Here is a 26,756-nt window from a genome sequence, read left to right on the forward strand (position 1 = left end):
TTTTTTTTTAAAAAAAAACCTGGTACAGGATGCTAGCTAGTAAGACACTAAAAATGCAAAGAAGCACCAATTTTCTATTTCTTTGTAAATATTAAAAAAATGTTTCTACAGGATACATGGAATAAAACAACAAGTAAACATTGCCACATAAAAGTGTGAATAGTATGGAAAAAAAAATCTTTCAAGGAAAGGAAATAAATGTATTTTACACCTTTTTAAAAAGGGAAGACATTTTCACACAAGTTGACTACTTTAAATTTTAATAATATTGCTGAGGACCTTTTATATAATTGTATAAAATATTGATGTGGTGCCAGGAGAAAGCATTTTGAATGCTGCTGTGAGTTTTTGCTGCATATATATCTGCTAAAAGCCTCTTGTTCACATGTTGCATCTTTTGCATGCAGACACATGTGCACTTAATGTACACAGCATTTAAAAAACATCCAATTTCAGAAACCTTTTCTATGAATACAAGTCATCTTTTTTTGCAGATTAAAAAAAAAATTAAAAATTAAAAATTAAAAAATTAAAAAATTAAAAAATTAAAAAAAAATCTGCTCTCTGATTCTTCCTACTCATCTTATTTTGGGATTTTATAATAATTTAGACTGGGAAAGTTAAATTAAAAATGGGAAGAATACATAATACCTAGCTGTGGTAGTGTCAAAAAAGAGACAGACATCCTTCTGCTTAATGAACTCTAATAATAAAAAACCCAAATCAAAACAGAGACAGAATAAAATCTAAGTAAAAGGACTAAATAAAAATGGAAAGAGTATCTATTTAAATGTTAAATACTAATTACTAGAAGCTTTGGAAACCAGGGAGGGGTCTCATCAGAAACTGCTTAGTACTTTTTCTTATTTTGCTTAAAACTTATAAAGGAATAACTGGAAAAGTTTATAAATAAAATGTAACATAGTGAAGATAAGAGAAATCTGCATAGCTACATGTAAGAAAAAAAGTGTCACTAAATTTTCCAGTTAAGAAGGATTCATGGGCTTGGGGGGGGGACTGGGGAGAAGAGTCCTTAACTTTTAAACCTTTTTTGTTGGTCTTACAAAGAAATAGGATAATAAATGTCCTTTCACCTTACTCTGCACGCCAGAAAAAAAGGGGTTATCCTCAAATATTTGCTATGCACCTCTTTGGGATGATGTTAAATACAACAGAAGAACACAGGAATGTTGAATGAAAAGCACTACTGCAGTTAAATGATATTTTATATAAAGCTCAAAATAAAAGGCAATTGATATTTGCATTAGCAAGACTACAATATAGAATATTCCTCAACAAAGGATCATGGTAAGGGTTAAAAATAAGCAGAAATCTGGGTCAGATTTACACGTACAGGTACTTGCTTGTGAAAACTGATTTGTACTACAGAACACAGGGAAAAAAAAAAAAAAAAAAAAAAGAAAAAAAAAAACCCAGAAAAAACCCCATGATAAAGCTTACTGATTGGTGAGATCCTGAAATGATTGCAAAGGTCAAAGAACTGAAATAACAAACTTAAAAGTCTCCAGCCAGTGCTTTTTCCACAGATGACAGAAGTTAGTACAGTACATTAGAGGATCAAGAGAAATTAGAAAGAACTGTAAAGGGAGATTTACAGCATGAGCTGTAAGCAATTAAAAAGATTAGTACTGATTCACTGATAATATCTCTGTGACTTAAATATTGCTTGCAAGCAGACTGTTTAGCAAAGGTGGCCAGGACTAGCTGCAAACCTGTCTATTTTTATACACATTTACATTAAATAAATAAATAGATTGTAAACTGAGATTACTTTCAAATATTTCCCCAGAAGATGTACAGGCTTTGAGGAGAAACACAGCAATGCTTTTCAAGTATGCATATTCATTTACTGATTTATTTATGGGCTTTGTGGTTTGTTTGGTGGGTTTGGGTTTTTTTTTTGAAGAAAAAATGTTTCGTACCTAAACCTGGATGAATTAACAGGTTAATAGTTTCACTCATTCACAGCACACATAGCAGAGCACATCTGTGAGCAGTTGAGCAGATTTTGCTGCAAAGACAATACTGAACAATACTGAAATAAAATAAAAATCAGAGGAATAAGTACATTTTATCCATTTATCTGCCCGTTGCTGGGAACTTCAAAAGCCAAAGTGGACAGTGAGAGCTGCTATAAACAAAACTAGGTCAAGTTACACAAATTACAAGTTTTAAAATCACATTTCTTACAAAGAAAGCAAATTCTGAGCAGCCACAAGTGATGCAGCATTCGTTCTATGCCTGAACCACCCAGTCAATCTTACAGCTCCAATTGTAGCATTTCCAAGGCAGAGAAAAGAAAGCAGTGAAACTCTTCCACATCCTGCACAGCCTGAAAATAAATTGCAGCTTAATGTTAATGAAGCAGTTTGTACAAACTCCCCTTGGAAATGCAAGCACATGTACTGCACACTGCCTATGCTGAGCTCCCCTGCAGCATCCATACCTTTACAGAGCAGCAAACATTCTGTAAGTAGAGCCCCAAATCTTCATTTCCTAAGAAAAGATTGACATGGAGAGAGACACTACCTACCCACAAATACATCATCATCTTGAAAGAAATCAAGGGGTCTGTCAGCAAACAGAAGTCTCCTTACTCCACCAAGTATGTCTGGAAGGAAAACTGAAAACAGTGGGTAGAAAATCTTGCCTTTTTCTGTCAAGTCCTCACAGTTCTCTTCTTATACAAGGTTTCTTTTTTTTTTTTTTTTTTTGGTTAGTTTATGAGAATAGCATTCGTTCAGTGGCTCTTTCAGCGTGTGAAGTGACTTGCTTCAGGCTGTCTTTTTTCTTCCCTTTTTCTCCCTAACTCAGTCTGTCCTTTCTTTACTGTCAAGCTTGCTTAGGTAACAATTCTTGGTGTATCTATTTAATGAGCAGGTCCGTGCACTAAAGGCAGCCAACTACACTGAAGAGAAAGCCGGGGGAAGGAAGAGGAAAAAAAAAAAAAAAAAAAAAAGTACTAATAAATAAATAAATGGGAATATACGGCTTCCTGATCGTTATTATGGGATCTACAGACACCCCCTCTGTAGGAATTTTTAGGAGGATTTCTAAGACGTCGTGAGGGGGGGGGAAAAAAAATAAAAAAAAAAATCATCAGAGGATAGGAGGTGACTCCAGTGGCACTCAAGCCATTACCCCTTATTGCTAAAGGACCCAGTGCACAAATCCTGCCTTTGAGAAATTTTTAAACTCCAAGAAAAGCTCCTACAGAAAAGAAAGGACCGTGCACTGCACCCTGCTTCTGCTTTATCTCTTTAAATGTACTTCAGATAAAAGCTGCATCCAGTCAGGTCAAGGCCTTTCCCAATCTTATTACTCTAACACAGGAGTGTTCAACACACTTTTCTACAGCCATCTACTGACTTCCTGGGGTTATTGCTGCTGCTGGCAGCAGTGCTGGGAGATCACTGCCAATGTGAGGAGCAGGGAAATCCAAACAGTAAATCAGGCAATAGTGTGTGGGCTAATATAATTTTTGGTAGGGCTTTTTAAATTTTTTTTCTTGCAATAATAGGTATTTTTAAATCAACGGAAAGAATAGTGACTTGTGTGTTTAACAACTAATAAAGAGAACGATTTATTGGGGTTTTTTTCTTAGGATGAAGGGGCTTAATGCAAAGCAATAAGTACTCAAGGGACTTGGAGTTTTTGATTGCAGCTTAGACTTTTATCACTTGCAAGAAGGACATAATTTTAACTCATTTCACCTCATTGTAATGCACGATGTATTTCGTAAATTGATCAACAGCATCCTCAGGTGAGAAACAATTTTACAATGTGGAAGAGACAAGAGTTGGTCTCTTTTTAGGCTGTATTAATCAGTCTTGAAAAATCACCCCTCACCTTGTGAGCTGGGAGCATCCATACCCATAGCACCCTTTGGGTATTGATACAGCAGCTACACACCCAGTCTGCCTGCCAAAAAGTGCATCAGCTACTATAGTGTATACATAATGATGATAAATCAATTAATAAATAAAAAGAAGTGGTATAAAAATGGGCATGGGAACGAGATTAAACACAACTTGTGTCTTATTTTTATGTTGGATTACTTATTCATTACCTTTGGTCACAGACTGTGCACTTCTTCAGACAAAAAAAAAAAAAAATAAAAAAAAATTGTAGTTCTTCTTAACTAAAGGCTCCAGCCAGTTTACACATTCAGCCTCACCACACAAGGTAAAATGTCACCTAAATAATTAAAATGCATTCTCTAAACTGCATAATCCTTCAGTGCACCAGGGCAGGTGGCAAAAGGAGAGGCACCTGCTGAAACAGCCCATAACAAGGAGACATCACAGCAAAGCAGGACTGGGGGGAGCAAACTGAAATCCACCCCATTAAACAAATGATAATCAGGAGAGGCTTTAGGGGCTCCTGCCACTGGATGGAATTCCAAACCAAAATAACTGCTATGCAAAAAACCTTTCAAAGCTGGTTTGCCAGAGAAAACTGAAGCAATTAATTCATGTGACACTTAATTCTAAGGTTTATATAAAGAAGTTTATATAGATAAATAGATACATACATACACAGAGAGCTATTTAACTCAGAGCCACTAAATGTGTCCAGGCAAGAGGTTTTTTGCCTATTTCAGTGGAAGCAGACAAGAAAGATTTAATGTACCAATTACTAATGTCATAACTTCTTCAGTAATGTGCAAGTACAATGTCATTTTAAGTAAGGTTAGTGCAGTTTCACAAAGTAAATCCCCTTACTTCACAAAAGTAGTTTTCCAATGGAAGAGAAAAACACTTAATTAGTATTTTGGGTTGCTTAAATCATCTGCCAGTTTAACCACTTCCATACAGCAATCCAGCAGACCTAACCTGGTCACTATTAAGCTCTCCACTGTCACCTGATTTTGCCCAGTGTATGGTGTGCTGTGTTCTTCTGTATTCAATTACACCCCAGTCAACATGAAATATCCCATTAGAATATATTAGATTATACTGGTAAAGCTGAAAATACATGTTCTGAAAACGTGTCTGCACATCTGCCAGCCAGCACTCCTTCTGATCTGTGCATCTGAACATGAAGCTTTAGAATTTTCAAAGACTGGTTAAAGATTTTATTATTAAGATAAAAGACTGCACAGCTCTTCCCTATAAATCACTTTTATATCCAAGTTTCCCTGTTTTTGAACACAGGCAGCATATAAAACTTCAGTGCATTTTGTCCCAAGGCTCTCAACTAATCTTTCTGTATTCTAAATTCTCTTCATTATTAAATGGGTTATTCAATCAATTCTTCATATCTTATTCCTTCAAACAAGTGGAACAATTTTTAATACACAAAACTATTCATTTAATGTGCTTTATTTTTAGCACAGCTATTATTAAATGCTTTGTTCATTAGATCATTTCTAGCTTCTGCACAGGTAGAAAAAAGTAGATAAAAAGAAGACTGAAAACAGATATAGTACTCTTTTTTCTTTTTTTTTTTTTTTTTTCACCTATGACCAAAGTTTAATCCAAACCCTTTTAAGGTTACTTCTTATCTAAGTTCTGAAACTGCAAGTGTCAAAAAGAAGATACTGATTATGACCATTTTAATAAAGATTGGGCCCAGACAACTGACATGGGGGCTCAAGACAAAGGCTACTGAAATCAGTGGGAATGTCCTCTTGTTTTAAAGAACAGGCAATCAGAAACTGTTCTTAATATGAATATATGCTATTTTCTGTGAAACTATGGCCCATTTCTTCAGATGCTATCAAAGATGTGGATATGAGGCTCTTCTATAGGTGTACTGGAATGTGTTTTAGCTTCAGAGCATGGTATTTCTGTACCAGCTTCTACCACAGCCTTAACTCTTCTAATCAATCAGAATATCCAATATCTTGCCCATGGAATCACAGGGAATTGACTAGATAGATATTCAGTGTAAAAAAGGCTAATACTAGCAAAAAATGAAATTATAAATTATGTAATCGTAATTAATCAAGATTAGTTACATCTCTGATCAGCACATTTTTATTGGCATCTAAACGACTGAGATTAAAAGAAAGATTATAGGACTTCCATTACCTTATTAAAGAGGCATAACTCAGGGACAGAGCTTGGCATTTTTATTAATGACACAGAAAATTGGAAATAGCATCAATATTGCTGCTTCCTGCATTGGAAGATAAGAAAATGCAAACTGATTTTCTCAGCTTTAAGGATATTTAAGGATTCCTAGGAACTGCAAGAATATTAAATAATCTCAGTCCCTATTTTCTTACGTGATATAACCATGTATTTGGCCCACTTTAGAATTTCAACCTGGGGAGAGGGGCAGGGAGGGCATGGGGCAGAGGTTCAATTATACAATTTAAAACACAGAACACAGAGAAGACTTAAAATTTTATAATCACATTTTATTTTTTAAAATCTGGGTATTTCCATTTCCACAGCAGGACCTATAATTATATTCTCCTTAGAACAGGCTGATTCCAAGCCATGTATTGCTCACTGTTACCTGTTAAGTGAAACATGGGAAAATTCTCTTTTTTTTAAGATACTACACTCAAATTTGCTTTGGATAAAGATGTCTGTGCCAGTAGTAAAGCCAACTAATACCATTCCTTAGCTAACATCAAATGTGCTTCTAGCAGAAGCATCAATCATTCTGCACCAGTTGATGTAGGGACCTGAGGGGATGGGAGGGAGGGATGCCACCTAGATAAATAAGTAAAACTTGCCTGGCTTGCACAATAAATTAATACAGGTATGGCCATGACTTTATTTTTAAGTAATTGCAACTTTCCTAAGGTAAAACTTGATTTTAAAAAAGGAGAGAGGGGTTAATGTCTGCTAATCATCACTAGCAGGATAAGAGGTTATTAATACCAATGACTGAAGCACTACTTCCCTGGAATTTTCAGGTTATGAGTTTACAAATTGCTTTTTTATTTAGTGCAGGCTCCTTAAATCCTGAAGTGGCTTATGCACTGGATGATAACAAATGGATCAGTTTTATCCATACATATCCATTATTTGGATAGTGCAGTAAATCATGAAGCTACCTTGCAGCCAAGCCATCAGACAGAACTTATCACAGCAAACCTATCAGCTCTTATTTCTCACTATATATCTGACAAAACAAATTCATGCTCTGTCTCCTTGTTGTTCCCATTTTTTAACAAGGTGAGAACAGCCTCATAAGTGGGGGTTAGTTGCATCATTGCTGGGATTTGGAGAGGGCCAGGCACGTCTAACAGGGCTGCATCTGCTCACAGCACTCTGCCTCCTCTTACAGCACTCGTGAGACTAAGGGAAGAATCTGATCCTCTGCCTCTTGTCCTCTAGAGAAAAGTGTGAGAATCAGCCCTGCTTTTAGGCTTCCAGGAATCTCCACTGTTTGCCTCACAATATCAGCAAGGGCCCTACAGCAGTGTCCATTGACACAGATTTAAAAAAAAAAAAAAAAAAATTAAAAAAAAAGGGATGCTACAGCATCACTCCCACTAAATTCTCAGTCCACAGCAACAGCACCAGGTAAATTCAGTTACCTAAACAGCTGACTATGTCATTTTTTAGCTGGTGATGGAATTTGTAGATTACCAGTGTCATCAAAGCTAGATTTTTATACCACATCATGACTGAAGATGTTCAGAATGTTGTGCCCTATGTGCACAGTTGGGTGGGAATTGTATTTAAAAAGCAGGGAACTCAGATGTGCAAACCCTTGCAGACTTTACATCCAATTCTTCAGTCAGGGATGAGGCAAAGTGATGTCTGGCAGTGGCACAGATCTGGGAAACAACTGGCTTCAGGATCTTATTTTGGTGTTTTGTTTGAAATTCCTGTTCTCCATTATCAAGGAAACCAGAGACTGCTTGAGGACCTCTAATGGCACCAGCACATCAAGAGAAGGAGGCTGTGATGCTGCTCTTTAATAAATCAATGCCCCTTTGGCTGCCTTCCAGACCACAAAAACACTTCAGGCATCTTTGCCTGCCTTTCATTTTGTGTCTTGTAGGACTCTCTCCATCATCTTTATGTCTGCATATATCCTCCATAGCCTTTTTTTTTTTTTTTTTTGGCTTCTACCTTGAGACTCACTGAACATTTCCTTTTAATAGGTCTCAGACCATGTTTTTTCCAGTATCTCTTGACACTTACTGGAACCATTTGTGATTAATGAGACAATAGCTAATGCTGTGTTTTCTTAATATGTGCAAAGTCCTGCTAATATGGACACGTGTGCCTAAATGGTGCTGACTTTCAGAAATTATATAAAATTATTTTGAGATCACTTCAAATGTATTAGAAAACTCCAGCCCATCATTCCCATCCTTGCCAGAAAAAAAAAAAGACTCAACTCTGGATTTAAAATTTCCTTGAATATGACACAGTTGGTTTTGAGGAGCAAGTGTTCCTAAATCAAAATTCAACATGCAACTACCTGGAAAGTACTGGTATTTACAGCAGTATAACACAGTTAAGTAGCTGTAAATCCACCCTGCAGGTTAATACAGACAACTAAATACACTGAAATAACAAATTTTTTTCATTGCTGTCCCCATAGTGCCAGCAGATAATAACTGGGTCACTACAGCCCTTTCCAACACCTCCACAGTACAAGGAGATACATGGAGCAGGGATGTTTGCTTGCACATCTTGCTATGCCACACTTGCTGCAAACACAGTGAAAAGAGTGAAAATGTTGGCTGGTATTTTTTCAAAAAAATTTTCTGCTGCAAGGCTTTGTGATGAAAAATTCATAGAGCTGAAGGAATTCTGCACATTCTGTACATGTCTTGGTTTGTCTCCCAACAACAGGAATAGCTCCACGCTTGAGTCCAAAGCTTCAAGATGGCTCAAAAGTGATGTCAGTTTGATAAAACATCATTTTGGTTTAGCATCCCTTATTTTTATATCTCTATCCTGTTTCCCAGAAATTATATACATTCACTGGGGATTCTGTATCTTAAGAAAACCATTTCTGTTTAACACAAGACTTGTCTTCCAGTTCAACTTGGGATTTTGCTGAACAAGAAAGCACAACACAACTACTGGGCAGGTTCTCTTCCTCCCAAAAAAATTAAAGAGATTAAGAACTATTACACATTTTTTCTATAACCCTGACCTATCTGAAGCCAAGGTTTCAATCTTAGTATCACCAGTATGTTGTACACTCTGTTGTACATCAACTACAAGTCTGTAGGATGCAATCCTTAAATTGTATTTTATTTATATAATATAGATGTTTTTCATAAATACATATATTATATTTATATTATATTATATATGTATATTATATATTATGCTATATTATTATGTAATATACATATATTATTAACATTGATGCATGCATCTGCATTTTTGTTTATTAACTTATTCCTTCTTGTAACTTTGCTGCTTTGAAAAAAAATTTGTCAGCTACTTCAAAAAGCTTAAGTAAATCATTTAGTAGAGAAGTAACCCAGTTTAAAGCAGTAAGGCTTCAACAGCTTTTACAGAACACAAAAATGCCATTACCATCAACACCACAACACTGTAATCAATATTGATTCATTCTCTCTGCTGTGAACAATACTGGTTCAAGGAGTCAATGTGGCCCAGTGGAGAGATGTCTCTATAACACTCCATCATTTGGATTGTAAATTTTTTTATTAGTTATAATAATACTTTTTGCCTGTCTTGTTCCCTTTAAAAATCTAGTTGCTCTTTCAGTTATGTGAGAGATGAGTAAATGAGATTAGAAATCCACCAGGTAGAAAGACTAAAGAGTATGTTAAAAATCCAGCCTATTAACCTAAAACTGAAAAGCTTTTTCAGGTTTTTCACTTGATCCTGGTGAGAAAAGACACACAAGCCAATATCACCATCCAGGCAAAACCCCAAACTCCTCACCCAAGTGAGAAAGGCCTCGTGGAAATTCCCTGGGGAAAGAAGCAAAAGCAAGCAACCAAAAATCCACCAGAGTGTGGATGGAGCTGAGTGATTTTGATGAGTCAATTTCCCTTTAAAGACACATTAGGTTTTTAGTACTTGCTTTAAATGAAGCAATATTAAAAAGCAAAAAGAACTTATGTAATTGTGAAAAAAAATAAATAATTATTCAAGGTAGCACATGGTAATGAAAAGCACTTCCATGCAAAAGAGAAACTCAGGGGAAAAAAAAAAAAAAAAGGAAAAAATGGCATTAATGCTTTGCAATTTTTTTTTTTTTTTTAGATTGGATGGAAATATACCAGTCAGCTTGTGTTATACATTCAAATGGAAAAAAAACTGACAAACCCAACCAGCTGTGCTAGAGATAAATTTGCCATAGCTTTCTGTATGAATTCTCATTTACATAATTCAGGTATAAGCATTAATATCTAGCTGAGAACTGTAGCAGGTTGGCAAGGTGAATAAATTACCAACTTGTGGTCACTCATTTTCAAAGCTTGAGCCCAAGAGGGTTGTAATACACAGACTTCTTTAATTATCAGAATTATAATTCACTGTAAATATAATGTATAATGGCCAGAGGCTCCTATATGTATAAGAGTTTCATTACTCCAACTGCTTTATTCCAGAACTCTGAGTCTCTGCTTTGCCTTTGGAATTTCAAAGCCAACAAAACACATAAGAAGTGAGAAATACCTTAATAAAAGATGGAAGTAACTCTTGGATATTCCTTTCTATAGCCACACCATGCCTAAATATATTTATTTGCACTACTATGCTTTAAACAAGCCTTTCTTTCCTTTATTTTGGGACTTCTTCAGGGCTTGGAGATGCTGCACAGATTTTTGCAGAGATTTTGTGCTGCAGCCACAAGCTGTAACTGGAGGGTGGTTGTGGTGCTTTCACTGCATCCCAGCCTCAATGCAGAATTTTAACTGCTCAGTGTATTCCACAGAAGAGGAATGGCACATGGAAGGAGATGTACCTCATCTTAGTAGGTTACAGAGGTGCTTTTTTCCTAAGTTGCCAGGAAAAGTTGCATTTTGATGCCACAAAGGCATCATCTGCACTGAGCTCGTTGATAGACAGATGTGTGTGATACTGGGAAAGAAAGATCCAGCAAAGTTTTACTGCATCACAATTTATCCACTGCTTAGAAAAACTGCACATATTTACTTGAAGAAAGAGCTGGGGACCTCCTCCCTTTATATTTCAAAACAATATTTTTCTTCACTCAAAGGAAAAAAAAATTAAAAATAATAAAACCAAATGAAAACTCTCATCATCATGGCACCTCATGAGGAGATTTTCCTGCAGGTACTATTGCAATATTTTAACTTTGACAGCTGCTCTGAGACACTACAGCTGATAAAACAAAAGCTTTGTCACTTCAGCTTCAGTTCAACAGCAAGAAAAGAATCAACAATATGTGATGCATCATTTTTGCATAATTTGTTTGCCATTGCAAGTGTGGTGAGCACCAGCTGAAGCACCTAGATATGTTGATCAAGTTCATCTAATGAACAGATGAATGTTTAAAACCCTGCACAACTCATTTTCAGGCTGTATTCTTTATACTTCCAACTCATGTAGGCACTGCTGGTGGCTAATAAACTGCAAACAAAAAGTTGTTTTTTTTTCTATTTCCAAGAATATTTTTGTTTTCATAAAAACCTTACTTCAGGCCTGCCTCTCCTGCTCTGCTTGTGCATGAGATGTCAAGAAAATAGCCACTCTTCAGTCTCAATAAATATATACCTATTAAAGAATACTTGGATGATCTAACAGCTTTTTTTCCTTTCCAAACATATCATGGAATCAATCAGTTAAAGAATGAAATACTTGTCATGGAAAAGTATCTGCAGAGATATGGCAGCAATTAAAGGGAGTAGGAACTAGAACCTGTTTAAGAGTCACTTTAACATGAGAAAAAGGGAAAACAACCAAAAAAAAAAAAGGTCAGCAACCTGAGCTCAGGAGCTCCATCTGGTTCACAGGCTGTTCACAACCAATAGACATAGTAAAAAAATTGGACCTTTTCTGCCAGTTGTCCCAAGTTTTTAGCACAGATTTCTTGCTGAAAGCACACATGCTATGAAGAATCAAAAAGTTGGTACCTTCTCGTTTGAAACCAACCTAGCACTGGAAAAACTCTGAGCAACACAGTGACCTTCACCACTACTAAATCTTCACATGTCAAGTGCTCCCATGAAGAGGTCTTTACTGCCAAACCTCACCAAATTATGGAAGAAGAGTCTGTATCTACTGTAGCTGCTTTATATAAAGATATGTCCAGCAAAGCAACAAAGGAGCTAAATATGTTCCTTCTAAGTAATCCATCTTCTAAGTAATCTAAGTAATCCATCTGCCAATAACACAAAGTGGATTCTCCTTATGTTTTAAAGAAACACAACATTTTGCATCTCATTGCACTTACCCTTAGTTGTTCTCTTTCACAACTCATCTGATGCTTTGAACTCTACAAGAGGAAAAAAGAAAAGAAAAAAGCAAAAAAAAACTTTGAAAGCACAGCATTCTTGCCACAAAAGAGCTGTTAGGTTACATCTCTTACATCAATTGGAAATTGGAACTGGAAACAGCCATGAGCCTAAACTCAATATTGTGTTGTGGAGTTAAATCATTGCTGTAAAAGCAGTATTATTGTTTCACTTATTTTAAACTTACTAAGATCCAAAGCAAATAAACACCAGAACCCAGGACAAGTCTGAAGTATAAAAGCTTTTCTGAGGTTTTAAAGACCCATTGGCAGTTGAGCTGAGGAAAGAGCTTTCCCCTTCTTGTTGTATCTCAAGTCTGTGCCACATTTCTGAATATCCAGCTGCTAAGATACCTTGATATATCCAGCACACCTCAGAAATAAAGGTAAAGAATCATAAAGAGATAAGACTATTCCTATGACAGCTTCCACTTCCAGCCTGGTATAAAAATAACTCTGAAGAAGACTCGATTCCAATGCCTATTTTTTCCATCCTGCTGCCTTTATGTTCTGCTCCTATGTTTAATGGCCATGGCAAAGTCACAAAACATGAAAAAGGAACCTGATGCAATGGTTTCTAAGGATGTTTTCAGATGTTTAGAGTACACTTTTGATACCTTGCACTTACAAAAAGTTAAAACATTAACCAATATCCACTTGTATGAGGTATTTTACCTCTGGTGTGATGATGACCAGGGGAACTTCTCAAGCAAAGTTAGGTTACTTACAAAAGAATAAACCTGCCAGCCTCTTTTTCAGCCCAGAAAAATGAGTCCTAATAAATAAACTGCAAGCTAAACCTTCTCTATACGTAGCAGAAGTTTTAAAACAACCCCTCTGTAAAAATAATACAAATCTTACAACACCAAATCCTGTACTGATAAGTTTCTTTAAGTTCTCTAGCAAGAAAGGAAAGGTAAAAGAATTTTAAAACACGTGTCTATTTACAATCTTCCCCTAAGGAGTAAAATCAAGTACAGTTAAAGTGACTATCTTTGGCAGACTCATGATTCCATTCTTCAAAGTTCATGCCTTCACACGATTTAAAAATTACTTTAAAGTTAGATTAGTCTGCATTAGAAGTGTGCTAAGTCTTACATAAGCCTCAAGAGTTAATTTTAGCTCTGAACCTGCTCTAAATGCCTCCATTTACACTGTTTAAAAATTATAAAGTCATAGAATTGCTCAGGCTGGAAAAGACCAAGATCATCAAACCTTGCCCTAACCCTATTACCCTATTCCTGGTGTCCCACCACTAACCCCTCTCCCCATGCATTACATCCAGGTGATTTTTAAACACTTTAAGGGATGGGGACTCAAGCACCTCCCTGGGGACAAAGTTCCAGTGCTCCACAACCTTTTCTGTACAGAAGTTTCTCCTGATATCCAACCTAAATCTCTCCTGATGCAACTTGAAGCCATTTCCCCTTGTCCTGTCATCTGTCACCAGTGAGGAGAGACCAACTCACTCAATATCCATGTCATTTTTTACCAAAAGAAATGGAGGAAGGCAGAAGGAACATTATGCAGGACGTGCCAATGGCAGCAATTTCCTTCCTTCCAAGGAAATGATTGATTCCCAACTCCACAATTTTGGTGCCTGCTTCCCTCAGGAGAGAGAGATTCCATGGAGTTATCTCCCTCACCACCCTTCATGCCAGAGGCTTTCCAGAAGAAAAGCAGCCAGGCTCAGGGATTATGCATTATTAGGGTACAATTAAAAAGCAAAAATGAAGCAAACCAAGGTTACCTGAATGGAAATAAATTTTTCACAGTTCAAACAATGATGCCATCTCTTTGTCATCTGTCTATTAATCAGCCCAAGTTTATTAAATTACATCAGGGAGAGGCTTATTTGGGCACAAATGGCTTTTTGTGCAGCTAACCAGTGCCAAATTTGCTCTCTCATCCTGTCTTTTTTGACTATCTCTGCCAGTTTAAGAGAAACATCCTGGCAGCACTGAGCACTTAAGGGAAAACATAAATAATGCATTTACAATGTGTAAACCTGTACAGATAAATGAGAAAAACTGAAAGCCAGAACATATTTAATTAATGATCAGGAGGCCTCAGAAGCAAACCTTGTGCACATCCTGAAATTTTTAAACACAGGGCATCTAAATCATAAACTTCTCTCATTATGTCTCTGGATTGAACAATATGCAATCAACTATTTATTTCTTTTAGTTCAAGACTGCACAAAGAACCTGGTCAATAATTTCAGTGTCATTATGTCAAGCTCTCATATGCTATAGTTTAGTGGAAAAATGCCTAAAATATCGATTCTCTTTAAAGGATTTCAGCAAGGAAAAAAAGTTCAAGAACTTGAGCAATAGTTGGAGACTACAGGGCTTTTTAGAAGACAACAATCTTGTTTTTTGAACAGGCTCCATAATTTTAAACAAAAGAAGATCCCTTGGAAATGATCTTTGGAATACAAGCTGCTTATCTCATTGTCCTGGGAGCTCATGAGCACAAACAGAATGGGGAAAAATGTTTTGTTTTCTTTAAACAGCAGCAGCAGGTGAGAGAATTCAGATTTTTAAAACATATTGCTCTCATCCACTCTTCAGAAGGACATGCAAGCCCTAGCTCTGAAGGAATTGAACCCAAATGGAAATCAGGATCCATCTATGGATGCAGTGGACTGACTGAGAGGGCAACAGCATTACCAAAACTGAAAAGGAAAAACAAGTCCACCCGGGGAGTTTTTTTTAATGCCAAGTTTTTAAAATGTCATTTTAAAGAAAGGGTTTAGGTGATGAGGCAAGGTTATTTGCAGAAAGACTGCTTCAATTGTCAAAGAAAACCAGTTCCTGTTACAGAATATTCTGTTACATTCCCAAGTATTTCACTTTGCATTTAAAAATTCAAAATAAGGTCGTTTCAAATGGAGCACAGTCCCAGAGGGTTAGAAACAGCAAGTGAACAGCTGATGTCTTTTAAATTCTAGCTATTTTACCATAAGCAAACATTTGTGGTAAATGGATTTAGCCTGTATTCTGAAAAAAAAAAAATGTATAAAGCTATCCTGTTTCCAGTGAGCAGCTAGACCAGATTTATCCAGGATTTTCTGGGCAGCTCTACTCTAAGAGTAGTTCCAGAAAAGGTCCTCCAACATTTTTGTCTTCTTTCACCTCAAAAAGGGCAATGCAAATAAGATTACATGAAATATACCAATATGCCTGGTTTTATTGGGAAAGGATGGGTTACAGTCAATACCTACATAGAAACTCTGGAGCATGAGAAGCAGCTGCAAAAGCCTTGGCACAGATCAGAGTCACAGGGCTTTTACCAGAATTTAACTTCCCAATTAGGAGCTGCTGCTTTATCTGATTTAGGTGTCATATTTCTCCTCATTCATACAGGGATTAAATGGCTGAAACTAAACCACAGATTAACTCTGTTACAGTGGCATTTGTTGCGTTTCACCAGATACTTTGAGGCAGTCCATACTATTTCATACTATTTGCAAAATCAGTGTTTTCTCTTATTAGATACCCATAAGATTAAGTGTCTGGGTTCCTGTGTGACCCTGCTTTGGCAGAGGGGTTGGACCAGATAATCTTGAGGTCCCTTCCAACCCCTAACTTTCTATGATTCTTCCTTGCTAACATTTCTGAGCTACATAAAATCCCCCCCCAGTGTGTCTGAGATATTCCACGTGCAGTCACTTCCCTTGCAGCATTTCATTGCATGCTGGTTTTCACTGTCTCATTGCCCTACAGAATTAAGAAGAAATGATGTTTCAGGTTAGGTAACATGTGGGAAGAGTATGGGCTTATATCCTAATGTAAAAATAGGGTTGTGTATTAATTTAAAATGGCTTCTCAGTACTTCATCTGAAAACCTAACACAAAAAGAAACAAGATCCACCCCAAGAGATCCCAGAGCCATAAAGGAGACACTGAGGCTGAAACACTAAAGACTCATTAAAAAGACCACTAATTGCTAAAACACATAGGATGAGCCCAACCCAAAGTGGGGGTTGTCAGAGCCTTTGGTAGTGAGTTACAGCAGCATCAGGAGGCTTGCAAACATAAAATCAAGACTATTTCTTCCCCAAGGAGTAAATGGGACCATCCTCTTCTTCTACAAGCTGGTTAATTTTATTTTTTTTTCTACACAGGACTCCTTGAAGTCCCCAAATGCTGAAGACAGTTTAATGGGATGGCAGTGCTGAAAACCTGGAGCCTTTTTGTGTATGTTGTGTTGCTAACACAAAGAGGTACAAGTGTGTATGTAAATGCAAATTTTTAGGACCAGAGAGCTTCAGGCTTCTCTTGGCTAGGTATGTGTGTTTGCATGCAGAGAATTTTAATTTCATGGGGTTTTATTAAAACCATCAGTTACTGTGCTCCAGCAGTAGCTGGAAGGGCTGATTTATTCTTCAATGCCCTTGGCTTTGTGTTGGATATGGCCAAGCTCTGCTGTCATAAATATCTTTGGTTGAAGAACTGTCTCCAGTTCTGTGCATAATACTCAGCAGAGTTAAGGTTTCAAGTGTCACATACAAGTGGGTTAATTTCTCCAGGAAGAAACAGGCTATTATTATGGCCCATTGAGCTCAGATTAAGCATTTCCATAAAAAAAAAAAAAAAAAAAAAAAAAAAAAAAAAAAAAAAAAAAGCCTAGTGCTACAATCCTTGTAAAGCTGTAAATGCAAATGGAGACCATCTCGTCTTCCATAAAAAATAATCTATGGTTTTCTAGGCATTTATAATTCTTTTCTTCTTACCCTCAAAGTAGAAAAATATGCCTAACAGAGTAACTTTATTAAGGCAAAAAGAAGTAAAAAAAGCTCCAAAACCAAAATAGAAACACTGTAAAAATAATGGATGCATTAAAACAGTTGTAGGTAATTATTTCCTCGCATAAAAAGGCTCCTAAAAATAAAGAAAGCTCTAAGTTGAATTCTCATCTTATCTTGGCTTCAGACTAAGAATTTATATTTCAATAAAATTCCCTGTACTGCCTGACCAACACAGGTATACAGCAAATACAGGTTTTGGGGGTTGGGTTTTTTTGGTTTTGCTTTTTTCAACTATTTTTGGGCGGTTGGGGCTTATTTCTTCATTTTTTTAATTAGCCTGCAGCAAAGAGTGCTAAAGATCACAGATACCCCTGTCACTGGATTTACCTTTGACCACCAGAGTGTAATCAAGGAAATTCATGGTATTATAGCAGAGCCTGGAAGCTCTGCCCTTTCTGACATCCCCTTTAAGTAAAAGACATGGAAGGTGCCCTAGCACCAGCCAGCACCACAGCTTTTCTTGTGCTCCCACAATCCATCTTTTTACATAAGTAGTTTTTCCATAAAATTTTTAGGAACCCTCAGTCTCTGGTGTGCCCTCGTGAAAAGCACCAAAAGGCAAAAAACTGCTTTATGTCTATTTTTCATCTGCACTATGTGACTAAACATTAAAGCACTGGTGCATTTCTATTGGAAACTATTTTCCTGGGTGCTTTATTAAAAACTAGGAAAAGGCCTCTAGGAAAATATTTTTTGCAAGCATCATTCTGGAAAAAAAGACTTGGGGAGGAAAGGCTAAAACTGAAATTCTGCATGCATTAAAATCCTGCATGGAGCAATGCCAGGAGAAACTTGATCCATACTTAATTTACAAATATAAACTCTTGTTATACATAAAAGAGCAGCTACAGTGCATTTCACTCCATTTCCAGTGTGTATTATATGGAAAAGTCAGAAGGCAAAGGCACTGTACTAAACAGAAAAAATGGCCATGATGGAAGAAGTAATTAAAAATCCTAGGATATTAAAGCAACAACCAGTATAGCATTAAAGCTGTGTTATCCTAGATGCAAATGCTCCCAGTCCAACCCTGCCTTATTACACATATTACACTGTTTACTGGAGCATAAATAATTTTTGCTTCCTAAGATTGTTGTTAGTACAGGAATTTAGTCTTGTAAAAACTTGTAACTTTTGGAAAATGGATGTTAAGCCTCTTTCCTTAAAGTCTCTAACCAGAAACAACAAAAAAAAAGCAGATAAGGGTATGAATACCAATTAAGTGATAAACTCTGAAGGTAGTGTAAATAAAGAATGAAGAAATCCAATATATTAATTAATATCTGAGCATAAGGTACACTGCTACCAGCTTTGGAAATTAAGGCTATGGGTCTGCATTACATAAAGAAAGCAAAATATCTCCTATGCTGCAGAGTAAAGATAATCAACAATGACCACAACATAAAATTAAGACAGGATTTAAGTACAAACTCCATTTTAAATAGAATAATTTCTTATATTGTGAATAGAAAATTATTACCAGTGTGTTAAGGTATAGTTTAATTTATAGTTTAATTTCGTATAGTTTAATTTAGTTGGTTGGTCAAGCTATTATTTTATCTCTTCCCTTGTTTTTGCTTTCTTAAAGAGGTAAGAGCTGCTGGCATAAGCAGGATTTGTGTGCAAATTCCAAACCTTGTTACTAAGGACTAATCCAGGCCACGTGATTGCATGTACTTTCTGTGGATATTCTGGTCCATAGGTGATTGCAAAAAAAAAAAAAAAAATCAAGGCACACACCTGTGCTGGGAGAAACACAGATGCTTTTGGTTTAGAACAGAGAAGAAATGCACCTTTTAGAAATTTAGAAATGCACCTTTAAGGTCTTGGAAGTATTTAAATTTATATTCCAACTTGTTCACGGCTAGAAGTTGAAAAATTGAGGGGAAAAACTAAATTCTGAGTCTTTTCAGCACTGGTATCCTGAGAGGAAACTGTTTTATTCTGCACAATACTCAAAGCCAATAAGCACATAATGAAAGGAAGGGCAGAGTGCCTTAATCTCCTCTCCTAAACAGCTTAACTAACTAGAGAAGATGCAGTGCCTGGCATTCAATAACTTCTCAGTGCTCTCACTTGTTTTAAGAACACATTACAAAGCCTGTCAATAAGCTTTAATTAGCAATATATTTTTAGTGGCAGCACTACAGCTTGCTGCAGTGAAACACTTCTCCCAAGAATTTCTAAAGCTATCCTAAAGAAACCTTGACACTTAATAATGAAAAACATTTAGAGATTGTCATAGAAGAGCATCCACTCTAGCAATATATTCTTCTCACTCAGAAGCTGTAAGGTTACCTTGAAGAAATGAGTCTCAGTTAAAGTGTTCTTTGCTTTTCTGTTAAGAAAAAGGCACACTTATTGGCAAAAATCAGGTGCAGCTCAGAAAAGTCAAGCATTTTCTTTCACCTTTTAATGAGACCACAGCAATGGCTTCACTGGCCTAAAAACAGAAAAGGAAACACTGAAACGTGGGTATACCTGTGCCAGGCTCATTTACAAATGGAATATCCTGTTCTTCAGTGACCTCCATGATAACAAGCTTCAAAATTCTATTGTAGCCTGTGGAAATAATCTTAATAATGTGTTGCATTTGATCCTTCTGCATGCAAGTGCTGCTGCCAACAGCTCTAAACAACTGGGAACTCTCCTGGGGTGAAATAAACTGTGACCTGAAGGCCCTGGTAGTTTAGAAGACAGAAATCTTTTACTAGATATACATGAAAGATCTTAAGTATCATCCTGGTTTACACTAACTATAGCCTCATTTCTACTTCATAAAACTATATTTTCACTTTTCTGCCATGTCTTAGCCCAGTTTGAAAGTCATTAAGGATAAAGAGTCCCATCTATGTTTTCTATATATAAAGTTATCTGTAGCTCTCTATACAAGAGAGGGAGAGGGAGGGAAGCCCCTGTTCTACCTCTACCTGTATCTCATGTTTTCACAGAATAAACAAAACACTGCATTAATAACTAATCTCAAAATCATGTAATAATATGTGTGATTAATGTAATAATCAGCAAACACAATTAAAAAGGTACATTTCATCCTCATTTGCATGCAAACAAAGCTCACAGTGTGGTGATGCATACAACCTGTGTATTCAACACAGCACAGCCACAGCCTCAAGTTGTCAGCCAGCTCACTACTTTCCACTCATTTTTTTTTCCTGTGTTTGTAGCAATTCTTTGCTGCTTTGACACCTGAAGAGATTTTGTAGAACTTCCTTTTTTGCAATGAGATAAATATGCAAAAATTACTTCTGGCTTTGGCCAGAAGATTATTTGGTTCTTTTCCCCCTCCATTTTACTTCCACATGTTCCATTTGCACTTATTGTCAAGAAGCAAAGTAAAACCAAAGCCCTGAAATAACCTCTACAACTGCAAGAGGATGCAAAGTAGCAAAGTAGTGTCAGGTCCAGTTGTTCAAAATAAAAACCCTCTTTACTAAGTCTGTTATAATACTCAACAATCACTTTCACTTAAAAAGGAATACAGAAAGTCTCACAGAGAAATAATTTGGAGTTCCTTAAAGCTCTGCTGTAGGTGCCCCTGGTGAGGAGATGGTAACAAGGATTTAAAAGAGGAGGAAGAGTCCTGTGATGTTCTGCATGGGTAAATCAGCACCTAGTCCAGAGGACTCCAGATCCACACAAACTCATTGTTTTTAAGCAAGACAGTCTTCAGGGTTAGGGAATTTTCAAGGTATTAATTTATGAGATGAATGGATTTGTAGTGATATGATGTAGAAGCCATTCTGGGCTGCTAACTACCTGAACCACCAAGATCAATTTGGGGAGTAAAACATCAATTCCCTCACTTGCTGAGACAGGAGAAGCAGCAATTAAAAGGGTAGGGAGTGCTCCTCTGCATTAGGTTACTTGTCTGCTTTTTCAACATATCAGAGCAATTGTTTTGATTTCTAATGGTGTCTAGAGACTTGAATTCAGGCCTTTTACATCTTTGTTCTGCATATTCTGTGCTAAGGCTCTCTTTTTAATGACTTGGATAAAAGTTCCTGATGTGGCCATGCCACGCAAAAATAAAAATATAAAAAATATTTTTCTATTGTGAAAAGATCCTTTTGCTGAAGAATTCTTTCACATTGCAATGACAATCATGGGGACAACTAAGTCCAAACTGTGGCATTTCTGGTAGCCAAAACCCACCATCACTTGAGTAAATCTTGCAGGAACTAAGCACTTCTAATAAAATACAGCATAAAGGTCTGAGTTTCTAAAGTCTGGGCAGACTGTGAGCTAGAAACAGCTACAAAGTGGAGAACACAGAAGGAAATTGCACCAAGATGTTCCAAACACAGCTTTAAATAAATGGGACATAAAACAGCTTTGGACAAAACCCCCAAAGGTTGAAGAAGCAGCAAAAATCTCAGTTAAGTGAGCAAACAGGCAACTAAAAAGGTATTTTTTGCATAATTAGAGCTCATTATCAATGGGGTGATAAAGGCATTTGTTCATTAGATTTGCCAGATTGACAAGAATGGAAAGTCCTGCAGAATATGTTGACCTTAATAATGTTCTGGCATTTTTCTGTATGCTCACTGCCCTCTCCTGCAGATACTGAGAAAGGTACAGGAGGTTTTTAGGGCACTGAGCTTTCCCTGCAACCCAGGCACAGGGCTCAGGCTCCCCAAACCTGCACCAGCTGCCACTGGACTGGAAACCCCAAGTCCATGAGGTCCTGTGGCTGGAAAGTTCAAGTAGTGTCCATTTTAAAGGGTTATAAAAAAATTAAAATCACTTTTAATCAAAGACAAAAATCTGGTTGGAAGCATCAGTTTGCCATATTTTTTTTTTTTTTTTCCCCTCAGTTTCTGCTCACACTCTGTATCTGTCTGGTTCTTATTGAAGATAAAGTCCTCTTGTAAAAAAAGAGAGACAGGCTACAAGAATCTAACCTTCACTCAGCATATGCTTCCCATTCCAGGACAGTTCAGTAACTCATTAAAATGACTCTACAGCATTCTTCAGTAAATAAAGCCAGACTTAAAATCCACCAAAGAGATAGCTTGGATTTTTTCCAAAGCCTTTCACTTGATTCCTGAAAGCCTGTAATTCACATGTGCACATTTAGGAGCCTGGAGACTTGTGACTAAAAAAACTGTGAAGGGAAAAAAAAGCCAAGCAACCAACCACCTTTTATCTGTCCAAGCTGGATATTTGTCAATACTGAGAATTTTTGCCTAAAGGGAATAAAAACAATACACCTTGATCTTACAGAAACACCTATTTGCAGACATCTACTAAGGAGATTTTTTTTTTTTTCATTTCCTATTTTTTTTTTTAATCATTCTCTGTTCTGTTTGATTCCCAGAGCTGAACCTGCTGAGTAAGCAGTATTCTGCCATATTTTATAGTGTGTGTGTGGTTTGCATCCTAAGATTAGGGCAAACATTGATTTTATTTCCTTATTTCCTTTGTTTCATTGATTTTATCAGCAAAGAAGTTGGCCCAACCATCAATAATCCCTCCCAACTGGACTCAGATGTCACTTTGTCTAGACTGTAAAAAAAAGAAGCAGGTTGTCAGCATAAATGAAGATCATTTTGATTACTTTTCTTGCTCTCGAAATGTTAAAAATAAAAATTAAATCCTTTATTTTCCTGCTTAGGAGGGGCTGTATTTAAGAGAGATAGATGGCAAATCACAGGGTTGAAAAGAGAAGAAATATTCTGCTTTCCCTTTAATATCTAGATGAAGTTAATTAATCCCAGTGGAGTCCCTCCTTGCTAGACTACTCAATTAGCTCACTAATTCCTCTATTTGGATGATCTTGCCTCTGCTAATTACAAATGAAACAATACTTTGGAGGAGGGTAAAAGTCTCTCTTTTTCTTTTCTCTCTTTTCCAAGTCTGTAAGATCTTCTAAGGTCATTATCCTGTCAGTGCACTTCCATGGAACAACCAGATTCCCATGGAAAAAAGCAGTTTCCAAGCATGCTGCTTCATCTCCCCAGTCCTACCAAAAAAACACCAAGTTTTAGCTATTTGTGAAAAAGAACAACAGACAAAACCAGAACAACAACCAAACCAGAGCAAAAGTGGCAAATAATAGAGGTCTTAAGATACTTCAAATCAAGGTACCCCAAATAAGATCATTCCACTAATTAGGAATGGACTACAAAGATGCAGACACCTATAATACTATATTATAATTATATTAAACTACTAACAGCACAGGTAAGAATTTAAGTTCTTCTATTAGGAAGATACTGTGCTGCTAAATTCACACATGATTGGTGGCACTAAGCAACTTCTTTGAGAGACAAAAATGCAGTAAAAAAAAGCTTTTCTAGAATCAGTTTGTTGATTTAGGTGGATGCCTTTAGGCCATCCATTATTACTTCAGTCTTAACAGAAAACGTCTTCATTTTCCTTAATCTTGAGGTGTTTTCAATTTTTCCTTAAGAGGAATAACCTAAAAAAGAGGTGGAAGAAATACCTGAACTCTTTCACTGAGACTTTACAGAATTACTCATAGCAACTTCCAAGTCTTCTGGGATTACTCAAAACTTGAAAGGAAACACAATATTTCCATTCTAATATTGCACATACAGCACTCCAGCTATGACAAAACCAGTTGCTCAACTCTTTTTTAACACAGGCTGGCTTGAAATTAATTCTCTTGGAAAGAAATAAGGTCTGTTAGATCTCATTAACTCCTGGAACATTACTTGGATACAGTTTTCATGTATTGAAATAATTCCCTAGTGGCAAAACCAACCAAACAAAGACTGAGGGAAGGCAAGGGTTTGTTCCACAGAAATTTTTTACCACCAGAGTCTGAACTCTTGTTTGCTGTTACTTTTATGATAGGGGGTGTAAAGCTTCCTGTTAACACTTCATGCAATCAAAAATATGTTTAGAAAATATTCATCAAACCATCTATTTCAAATGCTATTAGAAATAGATCCTATTAAATGGTAGCACTACTTTCATAGTTTGGTCATCTTATTTTTTGGTTATTCTACAGTATTCTTAAAGGAAGAAAAACCTGAAGAACATAATTTTCTTTTTACAGAGAAATAAAAAGATAAGTCTTTGCTGCCAGCTCATTTAAGGAGTCCCAGACAAATCTCAGGACTTATTAATCTAGTTATAAATTACATTATTATATTGAAAACAAACACTTTGAGCTATTTAGAAGCTTTAGGATAAACTATCTACTCAATTTCATCCCTGCATCCCCAGTGTAACCATGTGAGGAATCTTCTTTCTTTTGTCATTTTATTCCTCACCAGTATAATCAACTTTGAAGAGGCAAAAGAAAAGCCCTGAGCAAATATTGCCTGGCACAGGTTCCCAAGAATACTGAGAAAATTACCCCACATTGAAAAGGAAACTAAATATATGAGCTGAAGATTGAAAAGCTTGGATTTTCTGATTAAGGGATGGACAATCCCAAATGACCATGTTGCTTCTGGAGCTCACTGCTCCAGAACCAAAGATGCTGTCAGAGGTGCTGTAACCAATATTCTTTAACACACAGCAACATGAATCTCTTTGTTTGTTTGCCATTTGCATAAATAATTGTCCCTAATTTTTCTGCCTCAGCAACTTTGTTAAAGAAAAAAAAAAAAAACAACAACAACAACAACAAAAAAAAAACCACACCAAGAGTAGCAAAGTTATTTTCTTCATGAAAAAAACTTTAGATTTCCATGTGCAAACAGTGACAGGTTCTGTTGAAGGAGTAGGAAGAACTCTGGAGTGTCAAAATCTCAGTCCAATTCAGACATATGAAAAGCAGACATATGAAAAGCTGTAAACTGATTGAGTTGAAACATTCCAGTACCCATCTGGTACTGAAAGTAAAGCAGTCAGTGAGATCCAGAAGGCAAAGCAGAGTGTTCCACAGATTGCTTGAGGTGCTTCCTCAGCTGTTATGCAGCCAACTCTTTCCCTTTTGGGAACAAATCCCTTTTTGTGTGAACCCACAACTCAACAACAGCCCTTGTACTTTTTCACATTCAGCACCTCTGAGACCAGGCATTGCTTTCTGCAAAAAACCCAGTAACTGAGAAACACTGTCAGCAAGAGACCAGGCAAAATAACCAAGAGATGTGGCTCCACTTTTGCCTTCCAAAAAGCAGAAAGAACCAAGCTCCTCAGATCGTTCAGCCCCAGTAAAGAGGGAAGGACCAAGCCCACTCATTCCTTCAGCAGGAACCTCTGAGATGCTGCTGCTTGGCCACTGCAGCCTTCCAGCATCCTCCACACAGGCTGTGTCTTAAACCAAAAGCTGTGACTTTGGCAAAATCAAGTCAAAAATTACTATGGGTAAGCTCCTGCAGGAAAACTCAACAGTAAAAATGAAGTATCATTAATACAGTAAAAAAATCAATATGTAAAGGAACTGAAAGGTATTCAGTTCTTATTAATGTGACAAGTGCTATTTTTTGGAAAGGATTTTTGTTGATTTTTAGAACAGGCAGATGACCACTGATTCCTAACTTCAGCTGCAGGTCTGGACTTGTATTACTGTTGTCTAAAAATGTATTCTCCCCCCAGTCAACACAGAACACTCAGCAGATTAAAACCAGTGACCACAGGCAGCCATTTTATGGAAGGTAACTAAATGTGAATTCTCTAAGGGTCTGTTAAGTATATTATTTTTCCCATCAGGTCTTTCAGTCTGTATATGTTCTAATTGATTTTCAGCATGGGAAACTGGTGGCTCTCAATGCAGGATATGGTCCTTTCTACTTCTACCCAACAGGGAGAGATGAGTTAATAAATTGCTAATATTCCCAGTTAACTAGAGATCTTGCATACATCTTAATATTCATAGTTTGCTTTGATTAAAATACCAAGTTTCACATTAATTTAAGGATTATCTTTTATAATGCAGACAAGTTGCAGTCTGAGAGCCACTTAACTTGGTGTTTAATCAGGAAAACCACTGTGGCACTGGCTGATTGGGCTTCCCCAACTGCTGCCTGCTCAATTTTTCCCCATAATTGCAGGATATACTTTCTTGTGACAGGGGCTGAGCAGTGGAATTCCAATATGCTATCCATCAGGTTCTCTGTGATTGGATTATCTGGCTGTGGCATCATTACCACTGCACTTCCATGCCTAGCATTGATCCCATCCTTCTCTCTACTTCCCAATTAATGCAAGGCAGCCAGATTGATCCAGGTTCTGATGAGCTTGGGCCTCAGTCAATATATTCTTATGGCTCTGTGCTACTGATCTGGACATTTTATAGCTCTGCCTAAGGATCTGTCATTCTGGCTACAGATTTTCTTGGGTTCTTTTTGGTTTTGTTTTTTTTAGATCTCCCACCTTGCTGCCTTGACCACAACCAAGTGTTGACAAACTACTCATGTCCCACAAAAAAAGGAGGAAGCAAGAAAGGCACTTAATTCAGCACTGAAAATATGTTTTTTTTTAAAATCCCACTTGGTTAGCTCACTAAACAAATTGGCCTGAGAGTTGAATTATGCACTTCAAAACACTTCCAATGAATGGCAGATATTTCATAGTACTGCAGCCAACATCTGCTTGA

General features: G+C 36.8%; 1 protein-coding gene across 6 annotated transcripts in view; it reads right to left on the reverse strand.

Annotated features, from left to right (window-relative positions):
• Positions 1 to 26,756, reverse strand: part of RBFOX1 (RNA binding fox-1 homolog 1) — a 597,988-nt gene that overhangs the window by 288,854 nt on the left and 282,378 nt on the right. Inside the window, exon 1 of one of the 6 annotated variants that reach the window (XM_071760519.1) lies at positions 2,555 to 2,896. The exons of the other annotated variants lie outside the window; for them this stretch is intronic. Within the exon in view, the coding sequence (XP_071616620.1) occupies positions 2,555 to 2,572 (18 nt within the window). The 5' untranslated portion in view covers positions 2,573 to 2,896. Of the gene's footprint in view, positions 1 to 2,554; positions 2,897 to 26,756 lie in introns of those variants that run through there. 6 annotated transcript variants of the gene reach the window in all.

Source organism: Heliangelus exortis, chromosome 17 (genome assembly GCF_036169615.1).
Source record: "Heliangelus exortis chromosome 17, bHelExo1.hap1, whole genome shotgun sequence".
NCBI classification, from domain to species: domain Eukaryota; kingdom Metazoa; phylum Chordata; class Aves; order Apodiformes; family Trochilidae; genus Heliangelus; species Heliangelus exortis.